The 11,798-nt window shown below is 37.4% G+C and overlaps 1 protein-coding gene across 1 annotated transcript in view; it reads right to left on the reverse strand.

Moving 5' to 3' along the window:
* LOC134804328 (structural maintenance of chromosomes protein 5-like) overlaps positions 1 to 11,798 on the reverse strand; it is a 30,004-nt gene extending 18,206 nt beyond the window's left edge. Inside the window, exons 1-7 of the mRNA XM_063777340.1 lie at positions 11,660 to 11,798; positions 11,420 to 11,561; positions 5,182 to 5,370; positions 3,820 to 4,040; positions 2,863 to 3,109; positions 2,072 to 2,276; positions 101 to 248 (exon numbers count right to left, since the gene is read on the reverse strand). Of these exons, the coding sequence (XP_063633410.1) occupies positions 101 to 248; positions 2,072 to 2,276; positions 2,863 to 3,109; positions 3,820 to 4,040; positions 5,182 to 5,370; positions 11,420 to 11,561; positions 11,660 to 11,730 (1,223 nt within the window). The 5' untranslated portion in view covers positions 11,731 to 11,798. The remainder of the gene's footprint in view (positions 1 to 100; positions 249 to 2,071; positions 2,277 to 2,862; positions 3,110 to 3,819; positions 4,041 to 5,181; positions 5,371 to 11,419; positions 11,562 to 11,659) is intronic.

Genomic DNA, 11,798 nt, shown 5'->3' on the forward strand with positions numbered 1-11,798 from the left:
CCATTTATTTATCGATGTTAATCGCATCCAGTGTGCAACGGCCTTTAGTGGCCTTTACCCAGTTAGACATATGCCTTAGGAAGTTATTGCAGTATGTTACTTGTTCTGATGCTGTCGTATCACGGGCGTGACGTTACTTTCGAGCTGGAACTGTATTTCCATATTCTGTTTCTTGATCCCATCTATGCTCGCGTTCTCCTTCGCAATCTTCTTGTGCAGTTGCGCCAACTCCATTTTGACGGCATCCTCTGTAAGGGTGGTATTCTGGTATTACATCTGTCCAATATCTTTGTCCAATGGCATTACGTCTCACTCTCCCATTAAGCAAAATGTGAGAAAAAATACACATTGGACAAAGAAATTGGATAGGGGGAATACCACCCTAAGGTTAGTAATATTTCATTAAATTGTTGACTATCTGACAACAACTGCTCCGAATAATTAGTCATTGAGACAGTCGAATGTGCGAAACAGAGAACGCATTTTGCAACTCATGCGTTAGAAAGGGACAGTGTGATTTGATGAATTCTGTACCTACGGATTCCAAGAAATACTCCCAAATAGTGATGGTACATTGGCAGTTGTACAGGTTGTACTAAACATAACGAAATTCAATGTTTTATATAAAGGAAATATACTAAAAATAGAAAAAATCTAAATCAAATTTGCTGTCAAAATTACACTTGTATGAGTATATGAATAACAAAATGAGACATAAAAAATAAAAAGAAGAGAATTTTACGCCCTCTACGCTGATTGTACAATAATAGGCCTGATGACAAATTTTGAAAACCCTTTTAATATCGTCGGTACACTTGTATTAGTTCCGAAAAACACTATATTTCAGTTATACTCATAAGATTTAACATAGATAATTGCATTTTATTATAGCTAGTTTAAACTTCGCGCGAAAACGCCTCGCATGCCATTTGTGACGTCATTATTTAGTTGGTGGTAGGGTGGTAGATATTGTTTACATACTTACAGTTACGAATTTCCCTTGAATCCGAATGATATTGTTAATTCAGCACCATATATTACGATTAGGGATGATAAATACATTACAAAAATTTATCACAATAACTCATTTTACACAAAAACTCTCACACGGTTGCAGTTTAAGATGAATTATTTAGATACATGTACATTTTGAGTGAAAATCACCGAACGCCGGTTTTACTTTTTAATTTTTCATTTTTTCTAGTTACGACAGCCAACATGGCAATGATAGTTCCATTCAGCCAAATAATTAAAAATGTTTGTTGTTGAAATATCGTATTATTTAGCATTTTATTTAAGTAATAACAAATAGATATCTACTTTATATCGTGTAATAATATTTTTTGGACGTAATAAATGTTTAGCGGCGAAATAACATTTTTTTTGCACCTTTCGAACTCTTTGGTGCCCACGTATAGATTTCGGTCAATGAGGTTGTCTATGTTGCTCTAAGAAATATGTTATGGATTGATGACGTCACTGTTTGGAACGTTTCTGATTGGCGTTTCAGTAAAAATGGCCGATTGGAGAATTTTGCACTTTTATTTTATTGAATATATTAATAATCCTTCAGTTTGTACTGAGATTGGGCCATTTTTTAGAATCATATTAACATATATGTTTCGTTGAAACCATTATTTCCATGATTCTTTGTTACTTGCAACAGGCCTATTATCACTACCTACACTTAAATTGGTAGTATTAAAACTACTATTTAAATATTATTCAATCATTATAGTAAAAAAAAAAAAAACTTTGTTGGAAGAAAAAGGCGGCAATTACTTATAAGAAAAATTGGCGCGAAGAGCCAAATTCCGTACAAATTTTGAATATGGGGATTTTTCTACTGGACAATTAAGTCCCGAGTACTGGGTAATTAAGTAAGTTGGATTAGGCATTAAGTCCGCCATACATGATTTTTTGTTTTGTGCAATAAAATTTAAATAAATAAATAATTGGTTTTCCAGACTAGTACAAGCAGCAACACTTGTAACTGTACATCGGTGGACCTTATTACAAAAGGCGTAAGGTCCACCTATGTACAGTTAACAGTCTGGGCGATTGTACATACCGTTAACTTCCTCGTCAAACTTCCTCTTATCCGTAATCAACTTATCCAATAAAGCTCTGGCCTCGCCCAGCTCTCTCTCTTTATTCTTATGACGTTCAACTTTCTCCATCAGAGTAGAGTGTTTATCTCTCAAAGTGAACTCTAGCTTTTTCACTGACTCTATTGTTTCTTTCAACTTGTCTTTTAGAACACGGACTTCTCGAGCCTGAAAACAAATAATTTCTACAACCAACTGATAACCCAAATATGCGACTTTGCAGCGTTCCTAGAATATTCAGCGGAATTGTACGGAAGTTCATGTACAGACAATATCTAAGTCCAAGCTGAAGCTGTCTAACGGGTGGTATTCCACCGGTCTAAGTATTTCTTTGTCCAATGTGTATTTTGTCTCACATTTTGCTTAATGAGAGAGTGAGACGCTACATTAAGCGTTAAACAAAGTGTTAGATAGAATTAAGACTCCACTTCAAAATATATCAACTTTCGTTCAATCGTCTAAGTTTGGTTTCCAGTTCCACCTGTCTACGTATGTGCATTAAATTGCGTCTCTCTCTCTAAGCAAAATATGATACGCAAATAGACATTGGACAAAGAAATTGCACAGGTGGAATACCACCCTAAGCGTCGAATAAAATATTAGATGGAAGATGGAATTGAGACCCACTCCAAAATAAGTCAACTTTCGTTCAATAGATAGCTGCGGAACTCGAAAGTCCCGTCTAAGGTTGGTATTCCACTTGTCCAATTTCTTGGTCCAAGAATATCATCAATTTATAATTTTAAATACTTACTGCATTCAACTTCTGTTCTTCGAGTTTGCCAATTCCACTTTTAACTTTATTGAAAGCCTTCTGCAATGGTTCCAACTTCTTTGAATGGATTTCCACCAGCTTGAGGGCCTTTTCTTTGTCGCCTTTGTACTCATTCACCTTCTCACGCAATTCCTGGTACTCTATCCAGTACTTTTTCCGCTCGCACATCAATATTTCCAGCTCTATCTCTTTACGTTGTTGCATGGCTTCGATTATTATTTTCAATCTAGAAATAACGGTGTCATAAATATTTATATCAAGTGAAGCATTTCTAGAACTATAGCTACAGATTATATATTTCCTTATAGCACCTCTATTTTTAAAAGTCGGTTAAAAATGTGGCCACCTGTAAAACGAGTCGATAATACCTATTTTAAAAGCCTCTTTCGTTTCTACGCTATGGTGGAATATAAAACATAAGCATATCATGTAAATGGCTAGTCATATTACCTAAACTCATAACCATAATATTCCGTCTATCGGGTAAAACTTCCAAAAACCAGGCGCCTGTCGAGGAAAGAGATTCCAGCTCCCGGAATGTGTCTTTTATTTACGTCACGTAATTTTTGTATATTATATTACGTTATTCAGTTTCATTAGCGAGAGATAAACTGGTGTTGGACTGATATTTCCGTTTCTATGTGATAGTGAAATATCTACCCTTGCATAATAGATAGTTCATGCCCCCGAGTTTCACAGCTAAACTAAATGGCGCTATACGGCGCCATAAAAATATGTGATAACAGAATTGTCCAATTTCAACATATCACAATCAGATTTACTGCATAATGTACACGTACAGCGACATAATTATAATTCAGTTGTGATGTTCGAGTTAAAAATTTTTCTTAAATATTTTACACCGCTTGACTATTCCCCTTCTACTAATAATACCTCTTTAGTTTAGTACAGTATGTAGTACCAATATGTATTTACCTCTCGTTCTGTCGTATTTTTTCCTCCAGCAGCTGCGCGTTATTCAGCAGTCTAGTTGACAACCCCCGCTGCTCAGCTCTGGTCTTGATCAGTGCGTCCAGCTGTTCAACGCTCGTGTGCCCGCCCACCGCCGCTAGTGTACTCCGCAGTAGCTCTTGGGCATTCATCTTAGAGAAGTCTTGCACCCGGTCTTGTGGGAGCAGTTGGCAGAGGTTGTCCACCTAAAGATGATGTTCAACTCAGTAGTTTGGGGCTTAATAAGAAAATAGTATTTTCAGATACAATAATGTCCGGTAAATCCCATATGAGTACAAAGATTCCTTATCACTGTAAATGAGACCACAACAGTCAAGCAAGACCCATATCTATACATAGTATTTTATTAACCTTTGATTTTATGACAACGCCAGAAATATCAACTTTTGCAGAGATCTTTCAAGTTGACCTCATAGTAAGTAGAGTAGAGGCCAAATATATATAATACTAAGACCTAAATAACAATAATATTTAAGGACATCCTACACAGATTAACCTAGCCCCAAACTAAGCAAAGCTTGTTGAGTACTAGGCGACGAGAACATTTACCCCTACGGAATTCAACCCCGGGACCTAAGACTACCTATAACAATGATCATGAACACAACTTTGTATAACGGCGCGATTCGGAAAATGAATTAGAGATACCTTATGGCAGCTGGCGCTTACGCTATTATTAACGCCGCTCCAATATTCAGCCCGGGGCAATGGTACCTTTTCCCTCGGAACGTCACATATCTTTACTATTTCATATCTGTTGCATCTCTTATTCATTTCCCGAATCGCGCCGTAAGGCCGCGGACTGGACAGTAGCGGCGCGCGTAGGGTTACCAGATACAAATTTAGAATTTCCTGACAAAATTCCTGATTTCCGAATTTATTTCCTGGCATTAATATTTTTGACGTTTGCGATGGCCACCAGCCGATAACCGCGTTTTATTCATTTAAGTTTTATTATTTTTTTTTAAATTTAATAAGTACATAAAAAGGTACTTTATAAAAAAACATTATCAATACAAAAAATTCCTGACATTTTCGTGTTCCGTCCCCATTCCTGACAAAACGCCAAAAGTCCTGACATGTCAGGAAAATTCCTGTCATCTGGTAACCCTAGGCGCGCGCCGCGGCGAGCAGAGCGACGGGCGGCGCGGTAAGCCGCCGCCGCTGTTGGTCCAAAACAGGTTCATTCAAGTCTATACATTTTGATCGTGCCCGCGACCACAGCTCGCGGCCTAAAGATAGTAAAGATTTGGATAGATATAGTGTTAAAATACTTTGATTTAATGATCCATCAATATGTGATATGTAAATATGAAATAAAATTACCTGAATATTCATAGTAGAGATGAGCTCTTGAACCTGCTTCTCCCTAACAGACTTGTTGTTGATCTTCCATATGCTTGCATCTTGGAGGTTGAGGATGCGAGTGATTATGACATTCGGTTCATTGGCCTCACGGTGCAGCTCTATCTCTATGGTGGCCTCCTGGCATCCACTGCGGACATATTCTGATATCTGTAAAATTAAAATAAATGTTTTTTGTCATTAGATTTGCCTTGTCTCACATAATATTAACTATCTGGTGAAAGGAAGGGTCTTATACACATGACAAGCTTTGCCCGCGACTCTGCGTGGAATGATGATGATGATTGATTGATGATTACAAATTATACATATAGATTAACCTATGGTAGACAACAGGAGGTCCTATCGCTAAAGAGCGATCTCTTCCAGACAATCTTTGGGTAGGTAATAGAGTGGAGACAAAGGCAACAAAAAACAAGTAGGTAATGTGAGTAGGTGATGCATTAAGAGATAGAATTCGAAGATTAGAGAAAATAATAAAAATACACATACATACATAAATAGCAAATACTAAACTACCTACATTACTATAAGTACATAAATGATATCAACATATTTACAAACATATATAAACTAGCTTTTGCCCGCGGCTTCGCACGCGCAGGAGAGTTTTTTTAATTTTGTTTTTTTTTTTACGGACTGAACAGTGACTGACCTTAGTCTCACCTGCTGGAAAGTGATGACAAGGCCGAAGGTGTAGGGTTGTAAAAAAACGGTTTTTTTTCTGACTTGAGAAAAAACATGAAAAAAAACCGTGAAAAAAACGTTTTTTTTCTGGAGTACTTTTTTTTTCAAAAGTATGAAAACTCAAAATTTGCAAGGCAGTTAATACTTTTATACGGTTGTTTTACTTGTTTTAGACTTTATGTCAGTTTATGTTAACCATTAAACCAATTTAATTTAACAACTTTGATTAATAACAACATAAATGAAATCTGTAGTGGTAGTTATCGCATTTTACTGTTGGCAACACCAACGCCTCTCGTCGCCGCATCGGGGAATTCAGGGATTCCCCAAAAATTACTTAGTTTTAAGTTACATATACAAATAAATCACGAAAAACCGTTATTGTGGCATATTTTTGTTCATCTGAAAAAAAAACCTAATTTAGAAAAAAAACCATGGTGCCAGGTTTTTTTTCATGTTTTTTTTCATAAATTTGAAAAAAAAAAAACATTTGTTTTTTTTTTTCTATTTGCAACCCTACGAAGGTGTAGCTCACTATTTCAGTAAAAGCTTATTCACAGTATTCACTCTTGACTTGAAGACACCAATTGTAATTATATCGATTAATCGAGCTCGACTTATTTAATATAATCTAATGTACGTTTTGTACCTAACACCTTTTAATTTATATTTTTTATTTATGTAGTTGTAGCCTTTTGTACCTATAGCACCTCCTTATACACTACATTAGTGGTTCTCCCTTGGATTGCTAGAGGACGATAAACATTGGGACTCAACTTTAGAGGAAGCTGCGTTGTGCGATTCTCCCTTCAAGCTGCGTGAACTTTTCATAATAATGTTAGTTTTTTGTCAACTTACTGACCCGTTAAGTCTCTGGGAAAAATATAAGGACAGTTTTTCGGACGACATTAAACGGCAACTTGAGAGAGAATTGCAAAATGGTGCGGAGTTTTACATGGATTTAGTGTATCAGTGTGTGTGATTTGCTGATACCTAGCGGAGGTGTCACGGTTTACCTCGGGGTGGGTTTGCTGATACCTAGCGGAGGTGTCACGGTTTACCTCGGGGTGGGCTTGCTGATGCTGATACCTAGCTACTGCTTCTCTGTGTAGGTACATCAGGGTTCATTTTTTGGTAATTGCTTACGACAGTTTGGTGATCTGATGATTTGTTTTGCATATATTTATTTGCGGCAGCTTTTAGTTGTTAGTTCCGTGTAGTATTCGTGAACCTGGCACGGCGTTTTTTAGTAACTGTTTTGGTAGCGGTAAGAGATAATGATGAGTCTGATTCTAAATGGGGTGGTAATCTCCTCATTCCTTCTCGTGGTAATCTTCTTGGCAACCACAGAGAGGAGTGAAGAAGGGGGCTCTGATATTGTGGGTCTTACGAGTAATTCACTGCGAATATATACGTCAAAATGACCGCTAGACAAATCACTTGAAAATTGCCCCACCGGATTACCCACAGTACCAACTCTCATATATAGCTCATTGATGCGGTAAACTTCGAAAACCCACGGAAACAGTTGTCCTGCCGCTACCAACTCGCAGAGACTACCGTAAGTAAACGGGCGCGACATTTCAAGGCAGTATTCAACGGAGCTGGAGTAATTATCACCGTTACTGTTAATGAGACATAATTCAATTTTTTTCAATTTCAATTTTCAATTTAATAATAACAAACTCCTCCCAGTTGGCCACCACGTGACTAACGATTTGCTCGCGCACCTCCCTGGCCATCGCCTGCGTATCATACAGAAGATAGGAGATGGCGCGAAACAGCCGGCCTAGCCAAGGTTACAATCGCTATCGCTTCGACAACGAAAAGCGTTATGTCTCTCTATCACTCTTCTATATTAGCGCGACAGTGACAGTTGCGTTTCGATCGCTACGGAGAGTAAGCGATTGGCATCTTGCCTACGCGGCCTGACAGGCTCCATCTCCAATTATAGGTACTACGGTGTGAGCCAACATGGTCCCATCAATATCCAACAATTCAACAGCCATTGTAGGTATTAGTGAAATTTCCCCTGAGCTAATAGCTAAAAAAATTTACTTTAAGGCATTGCATTCTCAAAAGTCTGGATCACGTGTGGCTGTAAATCAGCGTGTATGTTACAACCGTCTATGCTATCTTCGTAATTAGCATTCCCAACCAGGGGCCATAGTTCACGTCGGCTACGTTATATTTTAATTTTGATCCCATTTTTGTAATTAGCGTCCCACAAAACCATGGAAATGATACCCATATTGATATTTTGAAATTTCAACCCCATTGCACCCCCACCAGGGGGATGATTGTTCACTTCGGCTACGTTAATTTTAATTTTGATGCCATTTTTGTTATTAGCGTCTCAAAATACTATGAAAACGATACCCATATTGATATTTTGAGATATCAACCCTATTGGTGACTTTTCCCCCTCTTAGGGGTTCAATTTTCAAAAAACCTGAAACACGTGTTTACTCATTTATCTTTAGGAATACTCCTGTGAAATTTGGAATAAAATAGTCTAACTAATCTTGTTTCCCCATACAAACTTTGGACCCCCATTTCACTCCTTTAGGGGATGAATTTTGAAAAATCCTTTCTTAGTGGACCCCTAGACCTTATAAGGAATCTAGTTGCCAAATTTGGACTTTCTAGTCCCAGCGGTTTGGGCTGTGCGTTGATTTAAGTCAGTCAGTCAGTCAGTCAGTCAGGTCTTTCACGTTTATATATTTATAAGATAAATTACACCAATGCGACCAACAGCAATAAGAGAAACTAGAACAGGATAATAATAAAAAAATACATTACGGAAGTGATAAATAATATTCTATTACAAGAGTTTCAACTCTTGACCTTTGACATGTTTTTGCGGGAATGTGAACGCTAACGCGACGTCATAACGACTATGGCGATGTACTACATTCGCACGGTTAACGGTTAAAAATAGGAAGTGATTTTACACGCCTTAAGTCTGAAGGTTATGAATTCCACAAACGAACTGCCTGGAAAGTAAAGGAATTGTTAAAGGATTTAAAAAGAAGATGAAGGGACTTTAGGAAGAAAATTTTGAAAACACTGAAGAAAACTAACACGGTCTTTTAAATAGCAGGGAGTTCTAGGGTTAAAAAGTATGCTTTAAAAAACAGAAAGAGTATAAAGGTTACGTCTATGACGCACAGGAAGCCTTTAACTGCGAATGAAAGCTAGACACATGGTTGAATCCACACTTGGCTTATTTCTGGTTTGACATGGAAATAATGGGCACTATATTGATATGATGTGAAACAGACATAAATAGTACAAATATGGGTTAATTTAAGGCAGCCTAATGAGATAAGTATTACTACCTGCTACATATTTATTACTGACTTAGTAAATACAGTATCATAAAAATGTTGTCTTTTTGCCAACATTTGCAACTACAGTAGAATCCGTTTATTATGACTCCGCTTATACTGACCAACCGCTTACTATGACTTAATTATGATGTTTGGTTTTCATATACAGTGGAACCTGGATAATTGCAATCTCAAGGGACTGGCCATTTTTTGTCAATTAACCAGGTTTTTCATTTAAGCAGGTCGTGTCAATTAACGAGGTTCAAAAAATCGTTCTGTCAATTATAGAGGTTTTCATTAATAGAGGTTGCGTTCTGACAAATTTCTTTTATGGAGGTGCAAATAACCATTGAAAGTAGATTTACACGCTTACGTTCTGGGTTTCTGGTCTATATATTGCTTCTGTCTATACTTGCACTTTTACACTACATTAATACCTTATTTTCTTATCATTTGGGTTTAAAAAAATCCCTTGAATTGTAGAAGAAAGTTTTATTAGAATGTAAAAAGCATACTTTGTTTTTGATTTAATCCAAACTATTTCACCTACTACAGGCTGTGATAGATACCCAATAAATAACTGATTTGCAAGACCGAAGTGATCCCATAAGTGTTCCGTGAACAAAGTTTTGTACGGAACACTAATAAATTGAATACTGGATGAAGATATAAATAAAATGATCATTGCTATTAAAATATTGTTTCTGCTGTCTACAACTACATTATTTCAATTACAGAGGTAATAAGTAAGACTCGTTTCAATAATAGAGGTAAAAAGAAGAGCAAATATAACGGATTTTTTTAGCACAGTGTCAATTATAGAGGTCTTAGTTGCGATGTGGTCAATTACAGAGGCAAAATTACAAAAAGCACTAAAATCTAAATTGCAATTATAGAGGTTCCAAAATTTCAATTATAGAGGCCTTTTGGTCTCAAGGGACCGGGACCGGACTTTTGGTTGCAATTATTGAGGTTTTCCATTTATCCAGGTGCCAATTAACCAGGTTTCACTGTAAAATTCTTTGTGACAAATTCGGATAAGATGACTTCGCTTATAGTCACAAATCGCTTACTATGACCTAAAATCCTATTTCCATGAAATGATGTCCGGTGACACGTTCGCTGGTTTTCGTGGACGTCACCACGTCTTTCCCTGCGAGAACGTTTGGTGCGTTTGTGGACTTCGTGGCATGTAAGGTATTTTAGTTTTGATTCCCAGTGACAAGTTGATATTTGTTTCAAGCATAGAAGGTAGCATCCTATAGAAGTGGTGTGCGCGTGCCTCCGTGAGGGACAAAACATACAGAATGCGACAATATTAAAAACACGTTTTAACATTCCTGACAATTTACCAAAAACAATCTACATAATTCGGTCGGGTTATTTGTTGCCCACCATAACCCATAAACCATTGCTACATGGTCGCCGACAAGCCTTCTAACCGTCTGACCTTGGTCTGTCCCTGGTCAGTTTTGGTCAAATTTTGTTGGTAACAACTGTCTACACGGTCCAGGACAGACCAAGGCCACGCGGTCTGATGGCTTGTCGGCGACCGTGTAGCAGGGGCTATACTAAATAAATGGTGGGGAACAAACAAAAAGTGAGACTGTGACAAGGACAAGCAATAGTACCGCTTTCTCTGCTACTCCTACTGAAAGTTCTATAAGTGTATCTCGTTCAGTCATTTGGCCCCTCCCCCGTTTCATCTCTATATTATTGTACCTCTATGGTTTCAAGTTTAATAAAACTCATTTCTTACAAAGGAATTTGAGATTAATTTGGAAAACAACAAAAATAAGAAGTTGTACAGTCACCTGCAATAATATGTTACACAACGAAGGCCGCAAAAATATCTGACACGATCGTATTTGTAGAGCCATAAGAGCGTGTCACATATTTTTGCGCCCTTCGAAGAGTAACATAATATTGCAGGTGACTGTACAACTATGTTTTATATGACATCCGCTTAGTATGACGTGTTTGTTACTTCCCTTCGACACACAGCAGGCAGCAGACACGCCTAGGTACATTTTAAGTAACCTTAATAATTAGCGTAACATGAAAATAAAACTCCCATACTTAGGTTGAGAGCATCACACAGTATGTAGCAATTCCTTTTATAATTATTAGATAGAACGTTTTATAACATCAATTGATGTTATCGAGGGATTAGATATTACCTTCTTTGCCCTTCCAATGACGCTGGTTTTCCCGCAAAGTCCCAGAATAATGGCACAAACAAACGTCGATTTTCCAGTTCCATTTGGACCAATTATCAAATTTAGAGACGGGCCCGGGAACAATTCGACTTCTTTATACGTCCTGAAAATATGATATTTTAGTCAGACAAAGCGCTCACAACGGAACATTGCTTATAAACACGGAAATGGCGCGTAAATGTTTATATAAATTACACTTACACGAAGTTTTGTAAAGCTATTCTGTAAATGGAGCCGGCTTTAGCGGCCTTGTTCTTGGCGGTTTTAGGCATATTTTACTAAAGTAGCATAATATGTACAAGTACCAAAGCTCAGAAATCCCACTTAACCACCATTTAAC

This window comes from Cydia splendana, chromosome 2 (genome assembly GCF_910591565.1).
Source record: "Cydia splendana chromosome 2, ilCydSple1.2, whole genome shotgun sequence".
NCBI classification, from domain to species: domain Eukaryota; kingdom Metazoa; phylum Arthropoda; class Insecta; order Lepidoptera; family Tortricidae; genus Cydia; species Cydia splendana.